General features: G+C 63.5%; 2 protein-coding genes across 3 annotated transcripts; one reads left to right on the top strand and one right to left on the bottom strand.

Moving 5' to 3' along the window:
• Positions 1-6,490: 6,490 nt before the first annotated feature.
• NR2C2AP (nuclear receptor 2C2 associated protein) lies at positions 6,491-8,413 on the top strand. The gene is made up of 6 exons (XM_075736263.1): positions 6,491-6,555; positions 6,816-6,862; positions 7,039-7,129; positions 7,245-7,350; positions 7,692-7,759; positions 8,042-8,413. Exons 2-6 carry the CDS (start codon positions 6,822-6,824, stop codon positions 8,156-8,158), a joined length of 423 nt encoding a protein of 140 aa, XP_075592378.1. The 5' UTR covers positions 6,491-6,555; positions 6,816-6,821; the 3' UTR covers positions 8,159-8,413.
• A 507-nt stretch (positions 8,414-8,920) lies between these two features.
• RFXANK (regulatory factor X associated ankyrin containing protein) lies at positions 8,921-14,333 on the bottom strand. Of its 2 annotated transcripts, none has more exons than XM_075736258.1 (10): positions 14,035-14,333; positions 13,383-13,597; positions 13,146-13,223; positions 12,399-12,479; positions 11,981-12,046; positions 11,711-11,811; positions 10,569-10,694; positions 9,948-10,065; positions 9,680-9,760; positions 8,921-9,312 (listed from the first exon to the last, which is right to left on the bottom strand). In XM_075736258.1, the coding sequence occupies exons 1-10, from the start codon at positions 14,040-14,042 to the stop codon at positions 9,254-9,256; spliced, it is 933 nt and encodes a 310-aa protein (XP_075592373.1). In that variant the 5' UTR covers positions 14,043-14,333; the 3' UTR covers positions 8,921-9,253. The 2 variants fall into 2 exon arrangements, with proteins under 2 accessions (XP_075592373.1, XP_075592374.1); XM_075736259.1 differs by having other exon boundaries at positions 9,999-10,065; positions 14,035-14,255.
• Between the last annotated feature and the right edge of the window lie 492 nt (positions 14,334-14,825).

Here is a 14,825-nt window from a genome sequence, read left to right as displayed (position 1 = left end):
GGGGGAAAAACCATCGCTGAGCTCTCAGGGAGGGGGTTTGGGGGGGGGGGTGGGTCACCTTCCCACCGGTAAACGGAGAATGCCACCCTGTCTCCCACAACTTGGCAACAACCGGTGAAAAAAGATTTCGCTCCCCCCCCCCGCTTTCCCCTTCATTTTCCCCATAGGATGGATCCGTGGAAACCCGAGAGCAAAGTTCTCATTTCCGACTCCATTGTGCCAGACTTTTCGTGGCGTTTCCTGCCTTTTGTGAAACCCCCCCTCCCCTCCCCTCTCCTCCGGCACAACCCCGGCGTTGCCGGCGCACAGAGCTCTTCTGTTCCCCTTCTTTATGTGGCTGCAGCTGGCGTCCCCATCCCCATGTAGGTGCCGGAGCGTGAGGGACAGTGACAGGGGTTAATGCCCCCGTGGTGTTTGCCAAGCAGGATTGGGAAGATGGTCCCAAGGGATTTACCGGCACCCTGGTATCCCAGCTACTTCCCACTCTGAGCGGATCCAGGTGGCCGGTGCTGCTACCCTACAGGTGTCCATCCCACTGTTCTGCTTTGGAAAGGGCACCCATGGGTGCTGGTTGGGGTTTGCTGGAAGGAGGGTGCTGCATCGTCTCCATGTGCCTGGAGATGATGGTCCAGTGAGGATGAGCGTGGCTCCCAGTGGAGGCAGGCCCATGGCCCGTGTGCGGCGGGATGGGGCCGGCTCCGAAACGCTCACCCCGCTCGTGCAAGGGTCTTGGGCACCCTTCAGGGTGAAGACGCTCTCGCTGCACCTGCAGCAAGACCTGCACCCACCTGCCTGCTGCCTCCATCCCACAGCCCGCTGCCCAAACCCTTCCTCCCGCTCTTCATCTTCCTAAGCTTCACCCGGAAAGCCGGTGGCGCCGGCAGGGTCTGATCCGTACGACACATCGTACACGGGTCGGGGATTAGATGGGTTCATCCGGGAGCCTGGCTCCTTACCGCGCCTGGCAGCGGGAGGGGGGGTCCCCTCAGCACCCACCTCCCGTTGGCCACCCTTCGCTAACGAGCACCGGCCGTGGTGACGAAGCTGCACCCAGCCTTGACCCTGCCCCACAGCGGGTCCGCGGAGCGAAGGGGCCGTGGTGGAGAGCACAGCCGGAGCCGCTCAGGACCACGAACCTCCCCGTGGGCTCAGAAGAGCGCGGGGCAGGGGAGGGGGAGCGGAGGGACCGCCGGCACCCATCCGTCCACATCCCGGGGGGAGCCAGGGCCCCGGCAGAGGCAGCGTGGCATCTGCTGCCGGCCATTTGTCTTGCTGAGGAAGGTGCCGGCAATGAGTTATCGGAGCTCTCCTCTCGAGTGGAGATAAATGTCATAACAGACACCAGCCAGCGCGGCTTATGGATGGGGATTTAATAGACACCTCTCCCCCCGCCCGCCTCCCTGCGCCGGCAGCTGCTCCGCGCCCAGGGACCGCAGCCCGCGGTGGGGTGGCGGTGGGGACCAGCTCCTTGGCCAGCACCAGTTTGGAGCCCCAGGGCTGGTCCCTGCAGCTGGGAGGTGATTTTGTGGGGTCCCCCCGGCCCCCCCCCCGGGCCCAACCTGGAGCCCTGACATCCTGCCTTTCCCATCCCTCCAACCAGGCAGGAGAGCCAGCTCCGCCTGGCACCGAGGGATGTCCCCACGTCCCCATCCTTGCCCGGCTGGGGGTCCCTTGGACACCCCCAGCCCCACACCCAGCCTGTCCTCACGGCATTGCCCCAAGAGCACCGACAGCTCTGCCCCGAGCTGCTCCCACGAGGCAGCACCCACTGCCAGCGGGTCCCCACTGCCCCCCATGTCCCCGACCCCACCAGGGACAGGCCGGGGTCCCAGCACAGCGGTGGTCGGGGTGACTCCATCCCTCGGTCCCGCTCGCTCGTCCCTGGCCCTGTCGGGTTTTGCACCGGCATCTGCTGGGGCAAGCAGGGACCCGAGCGTCTTTTTTGAGCCAGAACGCTGGGTTTCTGGTGAAATCCTGCAGCAGTGTTGCCGTGACGACCCTCCTGCAGTTTCCATCCAGCGATGTTTTCCTTTGTTGTGACAGGGACGTGGGGAGGCGGCCGCTGGCGAGTGGGGTGCATGGCGGCGATGGTGAGGGGCTCCCACCACGAGCGGCCAGGACCCACCGCTGCCCCCAGGGAGACCTGGCAGGGTTCCGGCTCCAGCACGGGGCTGGGGGGTCCCCACGGCTCCTGCGCAGCTCTGACTTGGTCCCAGCCACCCAGGGGACAGTGGAGGGGGCCAGGAGCCACATGTGACATAAGTTTGATAGGTCTCAGCCAGGTCTCGCTCCCACCAAGAGCCACAGCAGAGAGATGACGTGGCCAACCCGCAGCCTGGGGACAGGCGTGGGGACACCGTAGAGAACCGAAGGGGACGGAGGGGTTGATTCTGCAAAAGTGAGTGGCAAAGCATCTTTGTCACCTCGATGACAGAGCCACTTTGGGGGCCAGTGAGACCGGGAGCCTCCCGAGCTCCGGTGCTGCCTGGTTTGGCAGCCGGGACCGTGGTGCCGTGACTGGGTTGCTGAGCAGCATCACCGCTGCCATCCCGTGGGTGCTGAGCACCGGGGTACCGGGGTGCCAGGGACCCTCCCTGCGCAGCAAAGACCCCCCGCAGCTCCCCACGGCCGGAGCGTGGCCGTGTGCCCCAGTCCCCACATTGCCGGGGGGGGCACGGGGGGGACCCCGTCCTGCGCCCCACGGAGCCGCTTGTTATTCCGCTCAGGTCTGCTGGCGGCTAATGAAGCCCGTTCCAGGAGAGCTGCCACATTCATCGGGAAAGCAGCTTATTAATGAGGCCTCTGCCACCGCAGCTGGGGCCAGCGCTCGGGGCACTGGCACGGGGACAGGCAGCGGGCGGGAGGGTGGACGGACAGACGGACGGACGGACGGCTCCGTGGCAGAGCGAACCGGCAGCTGGTGCCTGTCCTGGCTGAGATGCTGGTCCGAAAGCCAGGGCGGGAGCAGGGCAGGATGCCCCGACCCGGGGTCTGCTCCGGAGGGGACAGGCTGAGACCTGGCGCTGCTGGATCCGCTTCCGTGCTGTCCCGACCCCTCGCCCGCTGCTCCTCACCCCCGGCTGCCGCTTCTTTCTGCTTTTGGCCAGGGCCAAACCTGCCCCATGGCACAACCTGGGTGCGGCAGCAAGGGCACGGGGGGGTCCGGGCTGGGGGTGGCAGTGTCCCCCCAGGGATGCAGGGACTCTATCCTGGCCAGGCCCAACTTCCCTCCAAACCCGCCGGCAGGATGCATTGATTTTATTTTCTGTTTCCATGGCAACTGCCTCCTTCCCTTCCCCCTCCTGGCAGCCGGACCTGTTCCTTCGCCCTCCCGCAGCACCCAGCCCCGGCCAGCACCCACCCTCCACCGGGGACATGGAGGACACAAGCTGTGACCCAGCATGGTCCCTTCCTCCAGGGACTCTCCCAGGTGGCAGTGCCACCAGCTCAGCATCCACGGGCAGGGCCCAACCCTGCACCCTGCTGCCCACCGTGGCACCGGTGGGTGATTTTGGGGGAGCAGCCGGCAGGGCTGGCACAGAACTGGGAGCAGGCGTGGGAGACACCAACCCCAATCAGCCCCTTTCTGATACCAGCAATAATTAGCAGCCAGGCCGGCGGGACACCGCACCGGTTCATTAGCCAGGGCGGTAATTGCCCCCCCCCTACCCGGCACTGCCCACGTGGGGACACAGAGCAGCATCTCCCGTTAACAGAGCCAAGCTCATTAACGGCACATCCTACCCCCACACCTGCTCATGGCTGATGTGCCTCATCTCCGGCACCCCCTGCGTGGCGGCACCGGTGGGGACGACGCCGGCACCGCAGCAGCGCGGCCACAGTCCCGGTGCCCTCACCCCGTTTGGAGGAAACGCCGGTTTGTGGCTTAAAAGCAGGTCCATAAGAAGATAATAACGACATCCTTTCATCCATCCCCTGCCAGAGCGACGCACCCGGTGCCACCCCGCACAGCTCCTTCCCAGCACGGAGATGCCACCACATTGTTATTTAGCATTAATTACCGACTGTGCCATATCCTGCCCTTCCCGGCCCCCTGGGACCCCCGGCCCCTCTGCGCAGGGGTGGGGAATAAAGGCAGAGACACATCCCGGAGAACAGGCAGGGCCCTGTGCCGGGCGGAGAGGCCGCGGCGTTGAATAGCGCCTGTGCCACATTCACCGGTAATCTCCAGCGTTTACACGGAAGTGGAAATCAATCGCCGCAAGTAATTAACGGCGAAGGGCACAACACCCGCTTCTTCTTCGGAAGCAGCTCCCGGCGCCAGCCTGGGTTGCTCAGCAAAACTCACACGCCGGCACCCGCCTCACAAAAGGTGCCGGCACCCGTTTCCTGCGCCACCGGCACGAGGTGGCCGCACCGGCACGGGGCCAGCATCCCAGCGGCTCGCGGGTGGGAGCTCACGCCTGGTGGGAGCGGGGGGTCTGGATCCGTGCCGGCGCCTGGTTTGGCACCAGCCTTTCTATTAGCTCTTGGATAAAATGCAAAGGCCCCCCCCCGGCGAGCGGCTGAGTGCCGGGCTGGACGGCAGCCGGGAGCCAACGCCGCCACTGCCAAGCTGCTCCCAGCGCAGCCCGAAACAGCTGCATTTACCACCCGCCTCGTTCCTCGAGAGCGAGGAGGGCGAGGAAGATGCCGAGGCCGAAGAGCCCTGGGGCCGGAGTGCTGCCCCCCGGTCCCCCCCAGGTGGGCAGGGCTGGAGGGGCCGGGGGGGGGGGCACTGGGGAGAGGGCGGATGGTGCCGGCAGGCGCAGGCAGGAGGTGACGCAGGCAGCGGTGGCACAAATGGCAGACCCATCCCCGAGGCACGATGAGCCGAGGGGCAATTAAGGCTCCTGTGGTTTTTGACCCAATTTCTCAGGAAAACTCGGCGGGGGGAGAAGGGGAGGAAGGAGGAGGAAGACAAAGCCCATCACGCGTGTGCTAGCGTGTGTCACCGCATGTGTGTGCATGCACGGGCATACACGTGCGTGCTCATTAACATGCGTGTGCAGGCGTGTGCGCAGCCCAGCCGGGGGCCGAGCTGGGCGGCCGGAGCCCCCAGAGCCGTGCTGCGAGGGGGAGGTGATGGCTTTGCAGCACTCGGCTGGTTTTATTTTTGCTTGTGGCTGAGCGCAGGCAGCCTCAGCGCGGATGCCGTGATTCATGCAGGCAGCCCAGCACCCAGGCAGGTTTGGGAGGGCTGCAGAGCGCCGCTGTGCCATCACCTTGTGTTGCCTCCCCCGGCAAGGTGGTGGTGGGCGCCGGCTGGAGATGTGAGACTACCCTGAGGTCGAGGCTTGCAACCTCACCGAGCGCTGGGGCACATCCACAAAGACTCGGAGCCGTGGGCAAGCACAGCAGCACCATATGCCTCGGAAGGATAATTTTAAGCAGCTGCTGTGATATATGTGTGTGTGGGGGGGCGATTTCTCCCTGTACAGCTGCTCCAGGCTCCCCGCAGCTCCCTCGCAGGCTCGGGGGGGGCAGCTCAGCCCTGCCGGGCTGGGGTGCCCACGGGAGAGCCAGGAGGCGGCAGAGGTGGGGAAGCAGGGAGGGCTTGGATTTCCTGATGCTTTGTGCCGGTGACTTCCATCGAGGGGGGTGCTGGGGTGTGCAGGGATGCTCCAGCATGTAGGGATGCTGGGACATACAGGGATGATCGAGCGTGCAGGGATGCTGGGGTGTGCAGGGATGCTCCAGCACAAGGATGCTCCAGCTTGTGGGGATGCCCCAGTGTGCAGGGATACTGGAATGTGCAGGGATGCTGGAGCACGCAGGGATGCTGGAGCGTGCAGGGATGCTCAGGTGTGCAGGATGCTGGAGCACGCAGGGATGTTGGAGCGTGCAGGGATGCTCAGGTGTGCAGGATGCTGGAGCACGCAGGGATGTTGGGGTGTGCAGGGATGCTCAGGTGTGGAGGATGCTGGAGCACGCAGGGATGCTGGGGTGTGCAGGGATGCTCAGGTGTGGAGGATGCTGGAGCACGCAGGGATGCTGGGGTGTGCAGGGATGCTGGGGTGTGCAGGATGCTGGGCCGTGCAAGGCTCCCTGCACACCCCCGCACTCGGGCTCCCTCACTGCAGTCTCTCTCTCTCTCTCTCTCGCCGCTGCTATTTTCAGCCGCGCTCCACCAGTGCCACCTACAGAGCTGGCCCAGGAGGGCACCCAGCCGCCCCCAGCCCAGGGCCCGCCGGGGTCCCCCCTGGAGCCGGGCCGGGGGGGTCTAACCCCGGGGGCAGGTTGGAGGAGGGGGAGGCCTTTGCAGGGGAGGTGAAGCACGGGTGGAGGGCACCCACGGGAGTGCTGAGCCGGGGGTGCTGCCTGGAGGGGCCCCGGGGTGTTGCACACGCACCCGCGCACACACACGCACACACGCACCCCCGCGGGGGGGGTGGGGGGGCTGCAGGGGGTACGGGGTGCTGCTCACGCGTGGGTCCCCGCGGCGGGGAGGGCGGAGCGCTGCGGCGGGGGGGGAGGGGGGGTGTGGGGGGGAGGCGTTCCCGGACGCCCGGGTCCCGGGGAAGCAGTTCCGCCGCTTCCTGCGTGGGGCGGGCGGTGAGTGCGCGGCGGCCGGAGGGGACGGGGATGGGCGCGGGGGGCGGCAGGCGGGGGTGCCCGGTGCGGCGCGGGTACCCCAATGCTGCCGGGTGTCGCCATTGCCGCCCGGGGGGTCCCCAATACCGCCCGGGGGTCTGTAACGCTGCTGGGCGTCCCCGGTGCTGTCCGGGGGTCTCCAGTGGTGCTCGGGGGTCCCCAGTGCTGCTGGGTGTCCCCAGTTTTGCCCCCCCCCCCCCGCTGACCCCGTCTCCCCGCAGGCAGCGATGCCCGTGGAGCCCCTGATCTGCGCGGACACGGCCACGCGGTGAGTCCCGGTCCCCCGGGGGAACAGCGGGCAGGGGCTGCCGCCACCCCCCCCCCGGGTGGGTCCCTGCTGGGTGCGCTGGCCCCTGGCCCTGCGGGGGACTCGAGTCCCATCGCTGACCCTGTCCCCATTGTGTCCCCATCGTGTCCCCGGGACGGTGGCACATGTCCTCGCAGGGTGAGCTCTGTGCTTAACCGGGACGTGAAGCAGTTTGGGAAGAAGCACATGTTTGACGCGAGCGAGGAGACCTGCTGGAACTCAGACCAGGTGGGGGGCCGAGGACGGGGCGAGCAGGAGGGGTGGGACGGGAGCCGTGCACACGGTGAACCCCCCACTGTCCCCCCGTCCCGTGACGGAGCCCCGGTGTCGTTCCTGCCTTCAGGGCACGTGCCAGTGGGTCACCCTGGATTTCCCGCGCACTGTCAAGGTCTCGCAGCTCCACGTCCAGTTCCAGGGGGGATTCTCCAGCAGGCTGTGCACGCTGGAAGGTGAGGAGCTGGTTTGGGGGCATGGGGGTCCCTCTGCCTCAGTTTACCCGCACCTGGATCCTGCAGCTGTTTGTTGTGAGGCGCAGAGGTGTTCGTTAGCCATTCCCAAAACCCAAGAGGGGCTGAGGCCGTGGGCTGGAGCAGAGAGGGGTGAATAGTGATGACTGGGGGTTCTCCAGGGCGCTTTGGGTGCAGATGGGAACCTGGTCCGTGAGAGGGACCACTGCCCCCAGCCCTGCAGTACAGCCAGCGCAGGATTTTGGGGGCAGCTGTGGCAGCTGGCGGGGGCTCCCCCAGCACTCGAGCCTCCGCGCGGCTGCCTCCACGCTCACCCTCCGCAGGCTGCAGAGCAGGGGAAGAACTGGTGAAAATATCCGACCTGTACCCCCAGGACATCAACGCCATGCAAATATCCTTTGCTGCGCTATGGGCTGGCTCCGGCGGCTTGGCGGGTGGATTCAGAGCCACCCATGGTGGCGGAGGGGCAGGGGGGCGATGGCAGAGCTGCGATTTAAACAACAGACCTGCGGGTGGCCGTTGCGCTTTGCTACTGCTACAGCTACTCAGCAGAGCTGGAGCATATCCAGACATCACCGGCCACGGTACAGCAGGCTGTGAGCTCCACGCGTGGCACGTTTCTCGCGTGTCGTGGCATCCCCCTGCCTATTTTTCTCCTTTACGGGCCCTGCACAGATTCCAGGTGGAGGAGACGGTGCTGGATAAGCTGAAGATCACCTTTGAAAACAGCACTGACTTCTTTGGGAGGATCGTGGTGTACCACCTCGGGGTGCTGGGGGAGAGGCTCTAGGGCAGCATGGGGGGCTGCTCCCCCATCACCTGCGTTCCCCCACGGGGACTCGGCTGCGTGGGGGGAAACGGGACAGCAAACCCTGCCAGCGGAGATGTGCTGTCCCCAATTGCACCCCAAGGCGCTGAGAGGCGATCCCCGCCCCCCAGGATGGCAGTGACAGAGGGACACTAGTGCAGAGCTCCACGTGCTGGACTTCAAGCCGTTGGCAGGACACAGCCTGTGTAACCGGCCGAATAAATGGTGTCCCCGCTCCTTCCTGGCTGCTCCTTGGGCAAGTGGCACCCCGGGACTGAACCTCTGGGGTTTGCCATGGCCATGCCAATGTGTGACTTGAGCTGGAGAGAGGAGAAGTGCCACTTCTGTGGGCTCTACCTGTCTCTCGCCTTTGCTAACCACCCCTGAACTTTCTTGGAGTGGCTGTTTTGCGGCCTCACGGGGCTCCGGCTTGGAATTGCAATGTGCCGGCTGTTGGCCAGGGCCATGCTGTGTTCCTGGCTGGCAGGGTGATGCTTCCTGCGGAGTTTTGCTCCTGCCTTATGGATATTTCCCTGGCTGGTTGTAATGCTGCATGCAGGGAGGGCTTGGCAAGTTTATGGGCGTAAGAGGGAGCTTCCCTCTTCACAAAGACAGCTCTGGAGAGGAATACCAGGGCACTGGGAGGATGCAGGCCTTGAAGAGGTTGCCCCAGTTCCCCTCATGGTTCCCCAGTAGCTGGTGCTGGGATCGGCAGCTGAGACAGGCTGAGGCAATGGACAGGGCTCCACACAGCTGCTTTAGAGTTTACTTCCAATAATGCAATACCTGAATGCACAAACGCACGAAGCAGCCGAGCCCGGACAGGACAGAAATGCAGCTGCCCTGAGGAATGAGTGTCCTTGGGTGCGAGGCACTGTGGCCATGCCGACCTCCGGGAGAGGCAGAAATCCACCGAGGGCGGGCAGTTCCTGGCTTCCTCCACGTGCTCCTCGCTTGAAGCATCGTGCCGCTGCCCGTTTCGGGACGGCTGGGTGAGGCCGCGTTGGTCCCAGAGGAGAGCCCTGCGTCAGCCGGGAGAAGCGCTGCTGCCACGGCAGTGCAACGCAAGCCACCGCGTCACTCCAGCTCCTTTTTCTGAAATAGCTTGAGGATGTGATTTTCGATAACCTGTTGGACTAACAGAAGGGAGAGATGTGAAACCCAAAGCCAAGCCTGTGAGAAGCCAGTACTGCTGTGGGCAGGACCTGGTCACCATCTTGCTCCCATTTTCCAGTGGGAAGCTGGAAAAACCCCTTTCTCCAGGGGCTTGTCCCAATCTCCCTGTCCCAGCCCTATCTCCAGCACAGCTCTGCTTTGGAGGGGGAGCAAAGGGGAACAGGACCCATCTTGATTTCTCTGGCTCAGTTTCTCTGCGTGGCAAAGCAGGGAGCTGTGGTGGAAGGTCAAAAAAAGCCCCCAACAAGGCTGGAAGCTGGGAATTGCCTGGAGGCTTTTCAGGGAGGGAAGGCAGGGCTCGCTGCCAGGCACAGAGGGGACACTTGCCTTTCTTGTGTCCCAGGGCCACGGCCAGATCCATCGGGGTGTAGCCAGAATCTGCCTCTGTCGTCAGGTCAGCGCCGCGAGCTGCAAGCAGGCAGTGAAGATCAGGGCATGGCGCTCCCCTGCCGACATGGCGTCCCCTCCGGGTCAGGCACAGGGTGAAGGGACCCCCAAAAGGTGCCCGTCCTGGCTGGGCAGCCCCCCGTGACACCCCCAGGCTGCTCAGTGTCTCCCCCCAAGGCGTGTCGCGCTCTCTCCCCGAGGCGGTTACCAACGAGCAGCGATTCGAGGCCAAGGACTAAGCGCGGATCTTCCCCGTTACCTAGTAGGGCCTCGACACACTTGACGTGATTGCCGCGCACGGCGTAGAGCAGAGGAGTGCCGCCGTTCTGCAGGGAAAGGGAAGGGGCTGTGTCATTGCCAGCCTCATGCGGGGCCATGCTCACGCAGCTCCTGCTTCTCCCGGACCTGCTGGGATCCCCTTTCCGCCCTCTCCCACCTCTGGGCTGGGCGTTTTCTCGCAGAGCGGTTCTGCACAGGTTTTATTCTCTGTATGCAATACAGTAACTTTTAAATTGTGTAATTTTAAAGACAACCTTAGGTTCTGAGCGCTGTTTCCTTGTGGCTGGTAACATCATCAGTGTGAACAACTGAAGAAACCATTTAAAATTATTATCCAGATTAATTTCTTGAAACAACTGCATGACCAGGCAAACGAGTGCTGTGAGCCTGGGAAGCATCTAGGAGAAAGGCACTGCTGCTCACTCAACCCAGAACGATGTGAACTCGCTACTGCTTTTTAAAAAGAGCTTTGCAGACCCCTGTCCGGGGCTTGGTGTTGCTCCCAGCGCTGGCACGGCCCCCGCAGCAGCCTGCGCCCGGCGGCACTCACCCAGTCGTAGATGTTGATGTCCACGTTCCTCTCCAGCAGCATGACAACGATGTCGGTGTAGCCGCCCATGCTGGCCAGGGACAGGGCGCTCTCCCGCTCCTTCGCCAGCGCGTGGGGGTCGGCGCCCTGGGGACGGCACAGGTGTCAGCCCCGCTGGGCGGAGGAGCCCTGCTGAGACCTGGGGCGCTCAGCCTTGCTGGGTACCCCAGGGGGGCTGATCGTGGAGCCAGGTTCCGACAAACTCTCGGGGCAGAGACAGCTCACGCGTTGCCAGTGACCTCTCCTTAGCAAAGTCCTTACTGGGCATATTTTAATCATCATCAGACATCTCAGGTGAGGACTTAAAAGCCCTTCTCCAGTGTCAGTAAAGTAAGCCTTCCTGTTACTTAGCCCTTTTTCCCATCACTAGGAACAGCTTTACTGGCCCTGTCTAGATGCCTGTAGAGTATCCACCATCTCTTTCGTTACTGATTTACGTAGAAAACCCCTCTGTCCTCCGAGCCCTGCCAGCCACAGACCTCTCCTGGTCTTCGTTATATCCTTTATCAATGTATCACCTCATTTATTTTGGGTTCTGTCTCTCTGGTAACGCACTGCAGATTTGCTGCTATTACACTAACAGAGACAGGAGTTGGTCCGGTGCTTATGAGGTGTGAGTGCTTGCTAATTGTTGGATACATGGGGATGTGGGACTGAGCTTTGGGGAGCAGCTTGATCCAGAGTGCAGGAGGATCTGGTTCCTGCTCACCCCCAGACACTCTTCGACTGCAACCCAGCACTCAAGGACGATGCAGCAACGAGTTCATTAACTGCAACGATACCTTGGTGAGCACATTTGCTGGCAGATTACAGGGCCCAAGTGATAAGCCTGATCTCAAATTACCAATAAGCAGATATTTAATTACAAACAGTTATTGCTAGCTGTGAGATAAGGCTCTTCATGCTCCCGACTTAGCTCACAGCCCAATGGGGAGTAGCATCCGTCAGCATCTGAGCCGTTAGCTCTGCAAACACGTTCTGTTTGGTGCCATGGGAAAGGTTGGCTGAGATGGTACCAGGATGGTACTGGACAATTTGGTAGCCCCTGGGGTTGGAGATGGGAAGTCTCCTGTTAACGAGGTGCTGTACGAGCATGGCCTTACCCATTCCAGCAGGTGACGGACCGTTTCGATCTCTCCAAAGGCTGCAGCCCAGATCAGTGGCGTGAAACCTCTCTCATCAGGTTTATTTACCAAGTTCTCGCCTGCACAAACATGGATGACATCATAAACAGGAAGGGTAAAGCCCCTCTGCTCTATGTCCCCCCAGGAAATCCAACAACAGCTGCAAAACTAAGCCAAGGGTTTATCAAAAGGCGATCTGGCAGGACTCTGCATGAAATGGGGTAAGAACCCAAAGGAAGAGACCTGTACCTTTCCGAAGGTGCTCTTTCAGCTGGCTGAGCTCTCCTTGGGCAGCAAGCTGGTGGATAGACAACGCTGGGGGATAGAAAGAATTCATCTATCAGGATAAACTTTCCCCAGCTTAGCACCCACCATCTGCAGGTGGGTCCCTGCAAGTCTAGGGAGGCAGTGATGGGACAGCCCGCGTCTTAGCCTCAAAAAACCCAGTGGGTAACTGAGATACGGCATCAGGGACAGCCAGACACAGCGAGTGCTGAGAGCAGCAGCACTGCAGGGAGCAGCCTGAGAGACTGCTCCGGTGGACACTGAACAGCGTGGCAGCAGGAGACAGAGGGAGGCTTCCGTCCCGCTGTCCCTCTGCTCCCGCTACACCCCGCATCCATCTGCGGTCTGCGATGCGCAGCCTGTGCTGCCCGGCGGTACTCACTGTCTAGCGTGGCTGGGAGAGCTGAGACCTCGTTGCCTCGCTGCCTGTTCGTCAGCGTGTTCGAGTGCTTCAGGGGGAAGCCTGTTCCAGAGAGAGGAGGGAGTCAGGGCACATCTCCTCCGTACACTGACTTGAGGCCAAGAGCTTCATGAAAGCTCGGGTCTCGTACATCTGATCTGAAGCTGTTCCCTCCCATCCCTGGCAAAAATGGAGTCCTGCAAAAAAAGGAATTATTCCCTTGCAAGTAAAGAGCCTGGAGACTGAGGTCTGACCAGTGTGCAGGGACCAACAGCTGACAGGGAAGATAAGCCAGCCCGAAGAGCTGCCCAAGGACGGGCAGGGTCCATCTGGGGTGCTGTGGGAGGCAGGGGTCTGGCATTAATGGCAGAATTGCACACGATATACTGCAGAGATATACTGAGGCGCACACAAGTTCATCCTCATATTTCCTGCTCTTGAAGAGCTCCACTTGGAAATAATGTGTTTAATTAGGAAAGTATATGGAAAGAGGTTGCCATCTCTGGTTCCACTGCACAGAGCTGCAGCGACCTCTCACTGCTGGCAGAGTCATCGGCAAGGTCTGGATTTGGACTTGGCCTTGCCATGTCATGGGAGGGACTGGCAGCAATAAAAGACTTTTCTCTAGCTGTCTTTGTGGGAGGAGAGACCCAGATGACCTCTCCCACGCCTGTCTCCCACTGGGGCTGTGCCTGAGCATCTGTGAGCACCGGGCTCTGCAACACTCACTGTCAAGGGCCAAGAGCTCGGTGCTCCTCTGCCTGTCCATCGAGGCAGTCGAGGACTTTGGGAGAGGGTCTGCTCCACCTACAAAACAAGGGCAGCCATTAGGGACCTCAGTTTCGCTTGCTGGGGAGCAGGCTGGGCTCCACGTGCAGCACAACGAGATCCAACCGGCACAGCAAGCACCCCACGTGCACCCCGACCCCAAGTTGATCCCACCACCCCATCACCCCCAGCACTCACCGTCCCCGTGGTCCAAGCGTGGCGTGTGCTGGTCCGGCCGCAGACACCCCAGGAGGGCACCGCTGTCCCCCATGTCCCTGGTCGCAGCCAGCTCCTCTGCTGCTGCTGCTCGGTCGGCTCCATTTTCACCCTCTTTCGAGAGCTCCTGGGCATCCCCATCGTTTGGGGGGGTCTCCACGAGACAAGCGACTGCTTCTTCACCTTCCATGGGGCAGCTGCCACACAAGAACGCGTTAGGAAGGGGGGCAAAGTGGGGACATCTCCGGGATGGAGGGGGCAGTGGGGGGAGGCTGCTGAGTCCCGGAGCACCCAGCCTTTGCGACCACCAAACTCCTCCGTGCCGGCAGCGCAGTTTGGGGTCTTCGGCCAGATCCCCCCGCGCCGCCGGTGGACCAAAGCTCCCGTCACGGGTGATTTGCGAAGCTGCACCGGGACGATCTCCGAACCGCTCGCCCGAGCACGGCCGCCTTCCCGCTCACAACGGGGCCGAGCCAGGGCGGGTCGGAGGGAAACACAGCCCCCCCCCGCCGCCTCCTTCTCCCCGGCCACCCCACTCCCGTCTCCGGCCATCCCTGCCCGCCTCGCCGCCCCCGGTGGGGCCCGTTCCCGCTCAGGCCAGGCCGCCGTTCCCCGGCGAGAAGTCCGGGCTCACCCCGGCATCCTCCGGCGCAGGGCCCCCCCCTCCCCGCTCCGCGTCCTGCCCCAGCACTTCCCCTTCCTCCGGCCTCAGCCGGGCTGGCCTGGCGGGGCCCGGCCGGGCTGGGGCGGGGGGCTGCTCGAGGGGAGCGGGGGGGCACAGCGGGGGCCCCGGGCAGCCCCACCTGCCCGCTGAGGGCCCGGGCGGGGCGGAAAGCCTGGCGTTAAAGCGACAGTCCCTTTCGTGGGACCGGGACGGGGTGGCGGCGGCCGTGGGGCAGCAGGTCCCCGCTGACTTGGGGAGGACACACACGCACACACAAACCCGCACACACCCCCCCATTTGTCCCTCGTCCCGTACGGGGTCCCACGTCCCGCTCCTGCCTGAGGAGAGCGGTCCCGGTTCCCCGGGGGGTGGGAGCGCTCCGGCCCGCAGGCCCGTGGTGCCATGGCGGGGCTGTGAGGGGACAAGTGTCCGCCGGAGGGGGGGGGTACACGGGACGGACGACTGCCCCGGGCCTCGCGGCCTGGCAAGGGGCCCAGTGCCATCCCCACTGCCCTGTGCAGCACCGGGGGCACCGGGGGCGGAGGGGGGGGTGGGGCAGCGCCGGGCGCCCGAGGCCTTCGCCCGCCCGAGGCCCCCACAGACAGACCGCGGGGGGGGGAAGCATCGATGGGAAAAGGGGCGATCGTGGTGTTTTAACACACCACCTCCCCCCCGGGGCTGGGCTGGCTCGGGGCAGCGGGGACGCAGTGGCCCGATCCGGGGAAGGCCGCCCCGGGGCGGCTCCGACGCCTGCCCGTGGG

Source organism: Balearica regulorum, chromosome 26, assembly GCF_011004875.1.
Source record: "Balearica regulorum gibbericeps isolate bBalReg1 chromosome 26, bBalReg1.pri, whole genome shotgun sequence".
In the NCBI taxonomy this organism is placed as follows: Eukaryota; Metazoa; Chordata; class Aves; order Gruiformes; family Gruidae; genus Balearica; species Balearica regulorum.
The sequence above is the reverse complement of the archived record's forward strand: the minus strand, read 5'-3'. Positions and strand labels throughout refer to the sequence as shown.

Coding starts and splice junctions, on each gene's coding strand:
- NR2C2AP (XM_075736263.1), top strand. CDS start 6,822: ATGCCCGTGGAGCCCCTGATCTGCGCGGACACGGCCACGCG. Junction 6,863..7,038: donor TGCGCGGACACGGCCACGCG/GTGAGTCCCGGT, acceptor ATGTCCTCGCAG/GGTGAGCTCTGTGCTTAACC. Junction 7,130..7,244: donor CCTGCTGGAACTCAGACCAG/GTGGGGGGCCGA, acceptor TCCTGCCTTCAG/GGCACGTGCCAGTGGGTCAC.
- RFXANK (XM_075736258.1), bottom strand. Junction 11,812..11,980: donor GAAAGAGCACCTTCGGAAAG/GTACAGGTCTCT, acceptor ATGTTTGTGCAG/GCGAGAACTTGGTAAATAAA. Junction 9,313..9,679: donor GGCCCTGGGACACAAGAAAG/GCAAGTGTCCCC, acceptor CCCTTCTGTTAG/TCCAACAGGTTATCGAAAAT.